This window comes from Talpa occidentalis, unplaced genomic scaffold (genome assembly GCF_014898055.3).
Source record: "Talpa occidentalis isolate TD23 unplaced genomic scaffold, MPIMG_talOcc4v2.1 talOcc4.10, whole genome shotgun sequence".
NCBI classification, from domain to species: Eukaryota; Metazoa; Chordata; class Mammalia; order Eulipotyphla; family Talpidae; genus Talpa; species Talpa occidentalis.
In genome coordinates this window covers 34,597,737-34,611,109 of record NW_023600993.1, presented here as the reverse complement: position 1 = coordinate 34,611,109, position 13,373 = coordinate 34,597,737, and the positions used below count along the sequence as shown (strand labels likewise).

The window sequence follows — 13,373 nt, the reverse complement described above, 5'->3', positions numbered from 1 at the left end:
GGCTTCTCCCCGGCCACCGGAGGAGGGTCCCACATGGCGCGCAGACCTCTCCTGCCGCCCGCTGCTCCCCTCAGCAGTGTACTTCGGTCCTTCTGCCTGCTCTGCTCCCCGCTCTGGCTCTGGTGAATTCTCTCACCCTCCCGCGCTTCTGACTGTACCCAGTGCATGTATAAACAAAACAAACAAACAAACAAAATAAAACATGCCTCTATTAAAAAAAAAAAAAAAGAAATATGAAACCAGTGAAATTTCATTAAATGTCCAGCATACTTGTAGTTTATTTGCAGTTTAACTAGGGGTCTTGGAATTCAAGAGAAAATTGTATGTATCCCCAATTATGTACATTTTGCTTCTTTCAGAAAACATCCCAGAAAAATGGACTCCAGAAGTCAAGCATTTCTGTCCCAACGTGCCCATCATCCTGGTTGGGAACAAGAAGGATCTTCGGAATGATGAGCACACAAGGCGGGAGCTGGCCAAAATGAAGCAGGCATGGTCTGGGGCAGGGCTGTCCTCCTGTAGCATTCTTCCAACAGTCCACAGTTGGAGGTTCAGGGAACCCAGTAGAAACCCTCACATGCCAGGCTATTTTGGCATCCTAGAAGTTTCTTCTCATCTGGCCCTCATTGTCTGGGGCCAGCACGCAGGGGTCCCTAAGACTCCCATGTCATATGAGAGAGAACCTCCTGTGAAGTAGAGCTGTGACCTTAAGCACTGCCTGCCTGAGAAAGGATCATCACAACAGTAGTCAGTGCCCCAGTTGGAGGAACTTTGTCAGACTCCGATTTCTCTTTGTAGTTATACCTTGGTATAAGTGAGGCCACAGATAAATAAATGGGTGACAACTGAAGGATCAGGAAATCTGAGGGAAAGGAGTTCAGACAGAGCCCAGATACTTTATAAAGGTGGCGTCTTGGCTTCTGAGAAGTCCCCTAACCCTGAGACGGCTGTCACTGCAGGAGAAGTGCCTTGAGAGAGAGACAGCCTAGCTTCTCCCATTGGGGTTTCTCTTTCAGGGTCAGGGACTCCAGTCCTCTCTGCGCTAACCACAGGAAGACCCATAGCTTACTCTGGATTGACAGCTTGAGTAATTTTGCCCTTGATTCCTCCTCAGTCTTCCAGCAATCCTCTGACTTCTTCCTTTTTTCTCTCTACTTCCCAGAGAAGAACACATTTGAGAGAGAGATTATATTTGGGGTTGGGGGTCACTTCATGGGACAGAACTCAAATTGAGGACTTGCCAACTTTTCAAATAAGTCTTTCAGCGGAATTTGAATATACTGTGCCTATTTACTCTGTATGAAACACTATTAACTGAAAGCACTCTTCTCTCTTGTCAGGAGCCAGTAAAACCTGAAGAAGGCAGAGATATGGCAAACAGGATTGGCGCTTTTGGGTACATGGAATGTTCAGCAAAGACCAAAGATGGAGTGAGAGAGGTTTTTGAAATGGCCACGAGAGCTGCGCTGCAAGCCAGACGTGGGAAGAAAAAATCTGGGTGCCTTGTCTTGTGAAACCCTGCTGCAAGCACAGCCCTCATGCGGTTAATTTTGAAGTGCTGTTTATTAATCTTAGTGTATGATTACTGGCCTTTTTTCATTTATCTATAATTTACCTAAGATTACAAATCAAAGTCATCTTGCTACCAGTATTTAGAAGCCAAACTATGATTAATGATGTTCAACCTGCCTGACCTACCAGGGTCCTTCTGACACTTCTCTAACAGCCCTCTGCACTCCCACCTGATACAACCGGCGCTAATTCAAGGAATTTCTTAACTTTTTGCTTCTTTCTAGAAAGAGAAACAAAAGTTAGTAACTTTTGTGAATTAGGCTGTAACTACTTTATAACTAACATGTCCTGCCTATCATCTGTCAGCTGCAAGGTATGGTGAGTCACCACTTCAGGGCTTTATTCCGTAACAGATTTCATTAGCATAGCTCTGGGGTTGGTATTCAGTTTTTTCAAATGTGCTGGACCAGAAAGACCCAAGTCCATGCAGCTGTGGCAAAGTTACAGTTCTGTGGTTTCATGTTAGTTACCTTATAGTTACTGTGTAATTAGTGCCACTTAATGTATGTTACCAAAAATAAATATATCTACTCCAGATTAGATGTAGTATTTTTTGTATAATTGGATTTGCTAATACCAATGTTTGTCATCTTCACAGAAAGTGTATTGGTTTTTTTAAAAAAAAAAAAAGTGTATTTGAAAATAAAGTCAGATGAAAAATTCCTTTTTAAAATTCCCGTTTTGTCAGTTTCTCTCATGAAAGATAATGGTCATATCACCCGTTTTGGCCTCACATAATCCCAGCACTCCCTCCCCAGAGCTGGGCTAAGAATGTGGCATAACCTATCTCACCTGGACTGCAAGATCGGGCTCTAGGTCACCGTGATCTCTTCACTGTATCCAGGTTCCCTCCCAGAGGCGCCACCAGTTCTTGGGTGGTACTCAGTTTCTCCTTTCTTCCAGCTGACTGAACTTTATTTCTGTACCAGTTAATTTTTCCAACTAAACAATAAAGGCTTTTTTCTAAACTTCCTGCATCCTGGTGTTTGTGTTACTCTCTCCAGGGCTGGGAGTGGAGGTGGGGGGCGGGCCCTGATGGACTCAGCCTAGTTCACCTTGGAGGGTTCAAGGTACCAGCTTACCCTACCACCCCCACCCCCAGTCTGGGCTTCCTCTTAGTGTAAATGATTATCTTGCATCACTTTCAAGTTCAGAATGGTGGTGAGATAGGGAATGTAGCCTGTTGGGGATACACATGGGGCAATCCAAAGTGCTTGCTTTATCTCAGGAGAGTGCCATTTTTGTTCCTATTTTAAGTGTCTTTTACTTCCATATCTGATCTCTAAAGTTGACCGGGGATTGAGGATGGCCTGAAATTAGCTGGGTCCTCTGAGAGGCCCTGCATGCAGTTGGCCTTTACTCTGGGAAGTCTGAAGCAGACCCTGAGGAGCTCCTCAAAAAAGCCTGTGTGCAGCACTGGGGTGTAAAAGGAGGGAGACTGGTGGTCTTGGACATGAACATGCCCCAGGCAGTCCTAGAATGCAGGAAAATGAGTTAGAGCCCATTTTAGGAGCCTGAGGCTGGCTGTCTCCGCCATTGCCTAACTCCTACAGCCACAGCCTCGTAAGAGACAGAATTTGTCTTGCAGTTGCCACCAACTGCAACCGCCACAGCACACTAACTTGCTGTATACACCTTGCGACAACAGGGCATATGCTGTAAGATTACTAACATGGCATAAGCTGGGAGTGCTGTGTGGCCCGGGGCAGTGCCTACTGCTGTTGCTGGTCAGTCCCGAGCTGGGACCCAAACCCTAACTGAAGAACCTTTGAGAAAACACCGAGGCCTCTTGGGCCCCGGCCCTGGGCGTGGTGACTCAAGCGGTCGCCAGAAGGCCGCCCTTCCTGGGCAGGAGCAGACGTGCCCGCGGCTCCGCTCATTCAGGGCGGTGCCTGCATCCGGCGCGACCGCAGCCCCCCTCCTAGCCGGACATCAGCCGAGGGAAGGCGGAGGCCGGATGAGGCGGGACCACAGAGGGTGGAGCGCCCGGAAAAGTGCCTGGGCCATGTGACCCCCCGCCGCCGGCCTGTTAAAAGCAGGCGCCGCCGGGCCCAGTTGCTTAGTTCGATTCTCGCGTTCTCGCCTGGCGCCATGTCTGCTGCTCAGGTCACCCGGGCCGCTTCTGCGGCCCAGCGCTCCGTGTACTCCTTCTCTGCGCGCCCGCTGGCCGGCGGGGAGCCTATGAGCCTGGGCTCCCTGCAGGGCAAGGTGCTGCTGATTGAGAATGTGGCGTCGCTCTGAGGCACAACGGTCCGGGACTACACCCAGATGAACGAGCTGCAGCAGCGCTTGGGGCCCCAGGGCCTGGTCGTGCTCGGTTTCCCGTGCAACCAGTTCGGACATCAGGTGCGCCTGGCGCGGTGGAGAGGGGTGGGTGTGCCCCACGGGAGGGAGCGCAGGCGCGGCGGCCGCTGGGCTCGGGGAGGCTGGCCACCCATTGCTTCCCTCCGTCGCCCCGGCTGAGATTCATTCAGCTCCACCCCGGAGTACGCGAGAAGGGCAAGGGCTCGCTGACTTATAGTTGTTTGCGGCCAGAAAGGTTTCCCTTCCCCTCGCGGCTCCGGGTTTCAGCCCCATTTACCCCCGCCGCAGGAAAATACCAAGAATGAAGAGATCCTGAATTCTCTCAAGTACGTCCGACCCGGCGGCGGATTCGAGCCCAACTTCATGCTTTTCGAGAAGTGCGAGGTGAATGGCGCGCAGGCACATCCGCTCTTTGCATTTCTGCGGGAGGCTCTCCCGGCGCCCAGTGACGACCCCAAGTCGCTCATGACCGACCCCAAGTTCATCATCTGGTCTCCGGTGTGCCGCAACGACGTATCCTGGAACTTTGAGAAGTTCCTGGTGGGCCGGGACGGTGTGCCTGTGCGCAGGTACAGCCGTCTCTTTCCCACCATCGACATCGAGTCCGACATCCAAGCCCTGTTGTCCCAGGGGTCCGGCAGTGCTTAGGGCGCCCTTCCATCCCTGCTGTTTCTGGCAGTCACAGTGCTGTCCTCGGGGGATTTTATCCATGACGGTGTTTTCTCTAAACCTGTATGGAGAAACACCTGATATCCGGGAAAATCCCCTGAGGTGGGTGCTAACCTTGTCCAGAACAACGCTCCTCACTAATAAAGTGCCAAGTGCAACAGAACTTTGTGCATGTCCTTTGTGAGTGCCAACTGGGGACATTTCCTGTATATTTTCACTGACGTAGTGCTGGGGCTTAAGCCTCCTCCTAGCCACATGATAGGAAGCCTGGCTCCTGTTCCATTGTTTCGCCCTCTGCCAGGACATGCACTGGGGCCACTCCAATGCCGTTAGGAAAGTCCTTTTTAATTTTCTTTTAATTTTTGTGTAGAAGAACTGGGATGTAGGCTAGAGGTGCGGGAGAGGGTGTGTGTGTGTGTGTGTGTGTGTGTGTGTGTGTGTGTGTAAGGATTCACCAGAGACAGAATGGGAAGCAGAACAGGTGGATCTACTGAAATACACTGCTGTGGGGAACAGTGGGTGAGATGAGAGGGCTGCTGCGCCATATGCGGGTCACCTCCCTGGCTGGGGCTGGTGATAGCACTCAGGTGGTAGCAGTGATAGTGCTAAGACTGAACCCTGAGGTCACGCAGGAGGCCCAGGAAAGCCCTTATTCCAAAAATAGGAAGACAAGTCAAAGACTGATTGCCTAACCCCCATGGTAAGCCTCTCCTTCCTGAGTGTTTGCTGGAAATGCCTTTCACAAAAAGTAACACCCTGGGTTCTTACATTCAGAGAGGCCCACACAACCCATTTTAGGCAGTTTGAAGCTCTTGCAATATTATAAATTCTTTTCCCATTACTATGCTAAATCTTTTGAGTATCCGTGCTCAGTGTTGACATTTGCTCTGAAGCTGCCATTACTAGTTGATACTGCAGGAGGAAGCTAGGAAATGGGCATAGACAGTCAGGAACAGGGTGCCCTAAGCCCCTAAGTCTTTTACAGCCTGATTGAGAAACAACTGCACACCAGGAGGGTGCCCCCACTTCCAATTCAATTAAAATGGAATGTTCAGGGCCTCCCCGGTGGCGCAGTGGCGCAGCAGTTGAGCACTGGGTTGCAAAGCTGCCCGCAGCCTCTGCAGCAACGGTTCGATCCCAGGCTGCTCCCCGGCCACTGGAGGAGGGTCCCACATGGCGCAGACCTCTCCTGCCGCCCATTGCTCCCCTCAGCAGTGTACTTCGGTCCTTCTGCCTGCTCTGCTCCCTGCTCTGGCTCTGGTGAATTCTCTCACCCTCCCGCACTTCTGACTGTACCCAGTGCTTGTATAAATAAATAAATGAATCAATCAATCAATCTTTTAAAAAAAAAAAAAAAAGGAATGTTCAGAATACCAACATAATAGCACAACAGCAACGGACTAAAGCTGGCTGGACCAAAGCTGGTTTCAGAGAAGAAGGCTGGGTAACGGAAAACTCAGTGTGCCTCAGTAGCCTAGGAGACCCCCTCGGGCCCAGCCAATCAATGACACACAAAGCTGAGACACCAAATGGCCAAACCCCCACTCCTTGCCCACTGTACCTACTTGTCACCTCAGTGGCTACACATTCAGGACCCCTCTCCACTCGGGGAGATTTCCTATGCTCCCTACCTGTCTATCACTAAACCTCTTGCTTATCTGTAACTCTGGTCCTGACATTGAATTCTTTAGTTACCAAAGACGAACCGAGGAAGAGCCCACCTAGAGTCTTTGGATGGCCTGCTCCACAAAAGCCCCAATTAAACACCTCTCCTGTCTTCAGAGGAAGAAACCTCACCATGCCTTGCACTTCACTTAGCAGTTGCAGTCATCAAACTCAGGGTAGGTAGGGTCCTATCTTAGAGGCCAGCTGCTGCTTCTCAGGCATGGCTCAAATCCATTCTCTCCATCTGTTGGTCCTGCTGTCAATAATCTTTCTAGACAGACCTGGAACCACTGACTATAATACATAGTACAGTGCACTCTTCAGGGCTTGGATACAACTCTGCTTCTGGGCAGATAAGGACCCAGAGATAGGTTGGCAGTGCCACTCAGTCCAGAATATGGGTCAGAGGCTTTCCGATCCATATTTTTGCTCACATTGACTTTAGAGTTCGTATTTGTGGCTCAAGTCCCTTCTGTGTCTGAAGAAAACATCAAAACCTTTTTCTCCAATCCTAAGCATGAATCTTTGCTGCTGTCCTCCCTTTCAGTGTGCCCTCACATCTTTCAGGAATTAAGCACCTGTTCTGGTGCGCGCGCTCGGGCTCACGCACGTGCTCTCTCCCTCTTTCTCTCTCTTTTTCTCTCTCTCTCAAGATTTATTTTCATTTTATTTATGCATACAAGAACTGGGGTGTATACCAGAGGTGCGGAGGGTGAGAGGATTCACTAGAGACAGAGTGGGGAGCAGAATAGGCAGATGTGCTGAAATACACTGCCGAGGGAGAGCAAGTGGGTGAAACTGGAGAGGTCTACTGTGCCATGTGGCCAGGGATCGAACTCAGATCACAGTGACTGTTGATAGCTTGATAGCACTGAGACTTTAACCCCTGCACCAACCAGGCTGGCCCCTATGGCTCCTCCTTATCATAACTCCCCGTGGCTATGAGGGAGTTCAGCTCTGCAGTTCCTCTAGGTGACCAAGGCAGAACTGTCCCCACTTTAGGTCACAGCCTACCTATACTCCCCTCAGAACTCATTTTGATTGCACTGGCTTCCAGACCAGGGGTTCAGCAGACCAGGCTGCTTCCAGAGTAGGTGAGAGTTGAGGAGGTGAAATGGGATTGGCCTTTCCAGGTTCACAGGGCCTAGCAAATGTTTGTCAATTAATATAAAGAGAACTTTTCACTCAAACAGGGTCAGGGCTTTTTGAGGATCATTTGTAGACATCAAACCTGACTCCTGGAATGGTGGGTAGCAACCTACACATCTGGGTGTATATGCAGGCCATCCGTGACCTCCTTAACCTTGACTTCTCCAAAATCCTTTCTTTAAATCCTGCCACACTCATCAGTGAGTCCTGTACCATGTGTTCTGCAGGATGCCAGGGATACAAACCTCAGGAAAACAGAAAGATGAATAATTACTAAAACTACATGTTTAGTTCTATGCAGTAGTATGGATACTTTGAGAATAAATAAGAAGGCTGGCCCAGTGAAGCTGTAAGATCAACTGCCATAGCCAAGGAAGAAGCTGATAGAGGGTTGATAGGGAGTGTGTGAGGACCTGAGGTGGGAAGGTGGCATCACTGACTGAGTTGGACAACACAAGGAGGAACAGATTAGAGGAGAAGATGTGTTTGGCCTCAGATGTGTTGCCTGAAACAGCAAGATAGCGCTATCTGGGGCAAATGGTCACAAGTGGCTTGGAGAAGGAATATGGGCTGGAAACAAAAGTCTAGCCAAGGAGAGAGTAAGTAGCCACTGGAAAGGATGTGGTCACCTGGGAAGAGTGGCAAGAAAAAGATTAGGGGATCTAGGGCAGAAGACTATGGATTTACAAAGGTGGTAAAGGTGCAATTGGAAGGAACAAGTAAAGAGTCAAGGAGCCAAAAGAGACAGTTCAGGGCCTCCCCGGTGGCACAGTGGTTGAACACTGGGCTGCGAAGCTGCCCGCAGCCTCTGCAGCACCGGTTCGATCCCCCGCCACCTGCAAGGGTCCCACATGGCGGCACTCAGACCTCTCCTGCCGCCTGCTGCTCCCCTCAGCAGTGTACTTCGGTCCTTCTGCCTGTTCTGCTCCCCGCTCTGGCTCTGGTGAATTCTCTCACCCTCCTGCGCTTCTGACTGTACCCAGTGCTTGTATAAATAAATAAATAAATCTTTAAAAAAGAAAAAGAAAGACGGTTCATACAGAATGGTCAGCTGGGGGGGCCCTCTGGTGGTGCAAGGGGTTAAACGTCAGCACTATGAAGCTATCTGCAACTACTGCAGCACCAAGTTTGATCCCCATGAGGTGACCCACATGGCGTAGCAGACCTCTCCTGTCTCGCCCACTGCTCCCCTCAGTAGTATATTTCAGTAGATCTGCCTGTTCTGCTCCCCACTCTGTCTCTGGTGAATCCTCTCACCCCCGCACCTCTGGCCTGTACCCCAGTTCTTATATGCATAAATAAATCTTAAAGAAAAAAAAGAGGGCCTCCCCGGTGACGCAGTGGTTGAGCACTGGATTGCGAAGCTGCCCGCAGCCTCTGCAGCACCGGTTCGATCCCCGGCCGCCGGGCGAGGGTCCCACATGGCGTGCAGACCTCTCCTGCCGCCCGCTGCTCCCCTCAGCAGTGTATTTTGGTCCTTCAGCCTATTCGGCTCCCCGCTCTGGCTCTGGTGAATTCCCTCACCCTCCCGCACTTCTAACTGTACCCAGTGCTGGTATAAATAAAATAAATCTTAAAAAAAAAAAAAAAAGAATGGTCAGCTGGGACAAGCTCTTGTGCACTGAGTGTTCTTCAGCAAGCACAGTTTCTTTCCTTTTTTTTTTTTTTTTTAAAGATTTATTTATTTATTTATACAAGCACTGGGTACAGTCAGAAGCGCGGGAGGGTGAGAGAATCCACCAGAGCCAGAGCGGGGAGCAGAGCACGCAGAAGGACCAAAGTACACTGCTGAGGGGAGCAGCGGGCGGCAGGAGAGGTCTGCGCGCCACGTGGGACCCTCCTCCGGTGGCCGGGGAGCAGCCAGGGATCGAACCGGCACTGCAGAAGCTGCTGGCAGTTTCGCAACCCAACACTCAACTGCTGTGCCACCAGGGAGGCCCAGCAAGCACAGTTTCAAAGGGGCAGCTGGAGCTAAAGCCAGATACCAAGTGCCCAAGATTGTAGCAGGTCCTGTTCTAGGAGCTAAATATACAATGCCCAAGAATCACCTGGCTGCTCATTAAAACTTAAGTTCCATGACCCACATCCAGAAATGCTGATTTGGAAAGCCTAAGGACAAGGATCCAGCTCAGGGACCTACTCCCGCAACCCATGAGGAGACATGTTCCAACACCTTCTCTTTTCCTGCAAATGGTCAGTGTAGCCCAGGCCACTTTTCACTAATTTCCAGGACAGGAACCCAGAATTTTACAAAGCAACTCCAACCTCTTTTATCTAAGGCTGCCTCTAATACATGACCTTCCTTGCCCACTTTTTTTCCCCCATCTCATTTTATGCCTTGAAGTTTCCAGGAAAGGGAACTCTCTCGAGTTGCTGGTGATTAGTTTCCTTTCAGGCTTTAAGCTTCCTGCCTCCTTAAGTGAAAGTATTTTCCAACTGTCTCTTCTTCAGCAAGCCTCAGATTAAAGCTAGTTAATACTTCACCTTCCCAAGAAACTGGACATCTCCCCCAACACATACAAACACACACTCCCACACCTACACATTCCTTTTTTTTTTTAAAGTTTTATTTATTTATGCATACAAGAACTGGAGCGTAGGCCTGAAGTGCAGGGGGTGAGAAGATTCACCAGAGACAGAGTGGGGAGCAGAACAGGTGGATCTACTAAAATCACTGCTGAGGGGAGCAGTGGGCAAGACAGGAGGGGTTTGCTGCGCCATGTGGCTTAGCTCCCAGGCCAGGGATGAAACTCCTGTCATAGTGGCTGGTGATAGCGTGATAACACTGAGACTTTAAGCCCTGTTCCACCAGGGAGGCCCCAACACCTACATATTCTTTATCACTCCACCATGTAACAGGTACTGGCTCTGACCTGTACTCACTCCACATCACTGTGAATCAGCAACTCAAATAAACAAGCAAAAGTGAAGGAATCATAGTGAGCCTGCCTGAGGACCTAGCCTTTGGTAGAAGCAGCTGCAGAACATTGCTTCATCTGGGAGCAGGCAGTAGCATTTAGGCCACAGACCTTCTGAGAAGCGGAAGGGCCCTGCTGTTACTCAACTAGGTTCAGAAGTTTCCAGAAATGCCATGCTTTTATTGCCCATGTTTGTTTTCGGTTTGTTTTTTTTTTACATTAAATCAAATAAAATTCTTTTTACATATATCAGCTCGCCATGATGTACACTTTAAACACCTCACAATTTCATTAGTCAATAATACTTCAGTAGGGCCTCCCCGGTGGCACAGCGGTTGAGCGCTGGGTTGCGAGGCTGTCCGCGGCCTCTGCGGCGCCGGTTCAATCCCCGGCTGCTCCCCGGCCACCGGAGGAGGGTCCCATATGGTGCGCAGACCTCTCCTGCCGCCCGCTGCTCCCCTCAGCAGTGTACTTCGGTCCTTCTGCCTGCTCTGCTCCCTGCTCTGGCTCTGGTGAATTCTCTCACCCTCCCATGCTTCTGACTATACCCAGTGCTTGTATAAATAAATAATAAATAAATAAATAAATAAATAATAAATAAATCTTTAAAAAAAAAAATAATAATACTTCAGTAAAGCTGAAAAAAATATGATAAAATGAGGTCAGGCACTTATACAATTAGCCCTTTATCAGATGACTTCCTTATTCTAACTGTCTCAACATAAATCTACAAATACCATTTAAAGCAAATTTATTTTAGAGAAGCATTCCTGACCTGACTGGTCTAAGTTTTAACTTCTAAAGTTTTAACTCTTAGATAATGCTGATTAAAAAATATTGGTTAAAGATCTCCGTAAGAGTAATCAGCATGGATTTACAAAGCATGAAGATTAATTCCTGTGAGAGTTCCCAGAGTTTGGCAGGTTTTTGTTATTCCACTCACTAAACAGGCTGGAAAAGCATACTTTCACACACAGGTGTGACACACTTGGGCTGGCATTAAAACAAAGGCCAGCATGTCACACAAGTTACTAGACACATGCCTCACATCAGGCACTGTACGACTGGGAGCTCGGAGCAGACGTGAGAGGAGTTCTTGCCCAAGAAATGAGGTCTCATGGGCACCGGCTGTGGATGGCATAATTCTCACTGCCTTCCAGAGAGGCCGTGTACACATCACACTGCTAATTTCCACATGACAGTCATTCTAAGCCCCTCCTCCTGGCCAGATAGCATAATTCACTTTCCTAGCCTCACCTACTGCACAGTTAGAGGTAGGTAACATGATCTTGGCCTAAGGGAGGCGCAGGGTCTCCTGGTAAAGCCCCTAGGATCCCAGAAAGCAGGAGAGAAAGGGTTACTCGCTTCCTTTTTTCCCCAAAGATTTATTCATTTATTTATACAAGCACTGGGCACAGTCAGAAGCGCAGGAGGGTGAGAGAACCCACCAGAGCCAGAGCAGGGAACAGAACAGGCTGACTGACGAGATACACTGCTGAGGGGAGCAGCAGGCACAGCAGGAGAGGTCTGCACGCCATGTGGGACCCTCACCGGCAGCCAGAGATCGAACGGGCTCTGCAGAGGCTGCGGGCAGCCTCATAGCCCAGCACTCAACCGCTGCACCACCAGGCGAGGCCCCTTTTCAGTAGAATTTTTGAGTACGTTTTTGAGACCAAGGCAGTCCTCTTTTTTAAAAGCACCCGGGGATCGAACCAGCGCTGGAGAGGCTGCAGACAGCTTCGCAGCCCAGCGCTCAATCGCTGCGCCACCAGGGAGGCCCCAAGGCAGTCCTCTTAGTACCCTGGTGAGATAGAAGGCCAAGAGGGAAACAGAAAAGCAAATACTGAGCCCTGACATTCCTCAGCTTTTACTTACCTAAGACTCAACCCCAGACATGTCATGTGAGAAAACAAAATGAAAAATCACCAACTAGGCAGGCTACTTGCTGGTGGATATTTTGTTAGTTTCTTTCCCAGAAGTATTGAGACTGACATGACATGACAGTGATATGCTTTGTAGGGCCCAGCAGCCTTTCCATCACTCATCCTATAGACAGCTCCAGTACCCCTCCCAAGCCCAGTGAAGTTGTGGCTCACAGGACCAACATAGGAGACCACAAAGCAGGTCAGTTAACCCAAATGCCTAGAGTTCGAGCAACACCCTGGGACAAGTGCAGCCAACCATGGGTGCTGTCTTACAGTCCTGCAGGCTGCCTGGCTCCACAGAGAGGCAAATGGAGGGGAACCGAGTTTCCCTTCAAAGGAAGAATCTGTTAATTCAGGCTTCTCTGTCCCTAGTATGTTAATATGCCCAAGCACATATGCGTGTGATTCCAAAAAAGGATGTTGATTCCCTCAACATCCCTTGCAGTCTCATCATGCATCCGCAAAGGACAGAGGGAACATTAAGTACACCTTTTTTCCAATTAAATTTCCTTCCCACAAAGCATGTGACATGACCCTCTGCATACCTGTAGCACTTCTATCACACAACATTGTAATTACATGCGAAAACATCTTCCCCAACCACACCAGCTGTGAATCCCTAGAGGGTAGGGACCATCCGTGCGTAACAGATTATACTCAACTGAAAAAATTATTGGAATGTGGATAATTCTTTCATTTATTCATTATGATGATTCATTTCATGCATCCATCCAAAAAATGCATAAAGACAATCTGCTCTGTGCAAAGGGCAAGCCACACACACAAATCAACATCTAAATATTGAATACTTGGTTTTACATGAAAACACTGATGGTAAGAGAAGCAGAAGAGGAAGAAAAGGCACTGGTCACACCCACCCTGCCCAATCAGGGCTGGTCACCAACCCTGGATTAACAGGAATGGAATTTGTCCAACAGCATAAATCTCCAGTATAGGAAAGGTATTCCCACTTCTTCTGAGATTCCTTCAGGTTTTTCCTTTTGTCACCTGTCCCTATAAACTAATCCTTATATAACAGAGGTTATAAAGTCACTCTTAGGATGTTTAATTCTTCGAAAAAGTAGTTCTAGAGCCTTTTTCTTTTTCTCAGTCTCCTGGTCAGGTTAAGGAAATACAGGCAAAAAGAAAACAAAAATATTTCTCACCTGAT

At 49.0% G+C, this 13,373-nt stretch overlaps 2 protein-coding genes across 3 annotated transcripts in view; both read left to right on the top strand.

Moving 5' to 3' along the window:
• The window catches only part of RHOA (ras homolog family member A), a 55,023-nt gene extending 52,788 nt beyond the window's left edge, over positions 1–2,235 (top strand). For both annotated transcript variants that reach the window (XM_037529030.2, XM_037529035.1), the window contains 2 exons: positions 360–490; positions 1,341–2,235. In XM_037529030.2, coding sequence (XP_037384927.1) covers positions 360–490; positions 1,341–1,514 — 305 coding nt within the window. In that variant the 3' untranslated portion in view covers positions 1,515–2,235. The remainder of the gene's footprint in view (positions 1–359; positions 491–1,340) is intronic.
• A 1,353-nt stretch (positions 2,236–3,588) lies between these two features.
• On the top strand, positions 3,589–4,742 carry GPX1 (glutathione peroxidase 1). The gene is made up of 2 exons (XM_037520430.2): positions 3,589–3,918; positions 4,165–4,742. Exons 1-2 carry the CDS (start codon positions 3,664–3,666, stop codon positions 4,522–4,524), a joined length of 615 nt encoding a protein of 204 aa, XP_037376327.1. The 5' UTR covers positions 3,589–3,663; the 3' UTR covers positions 4,525–4,742.
• Positions 4,743–13,373: the final 8,631 nt, after the last annotated feature.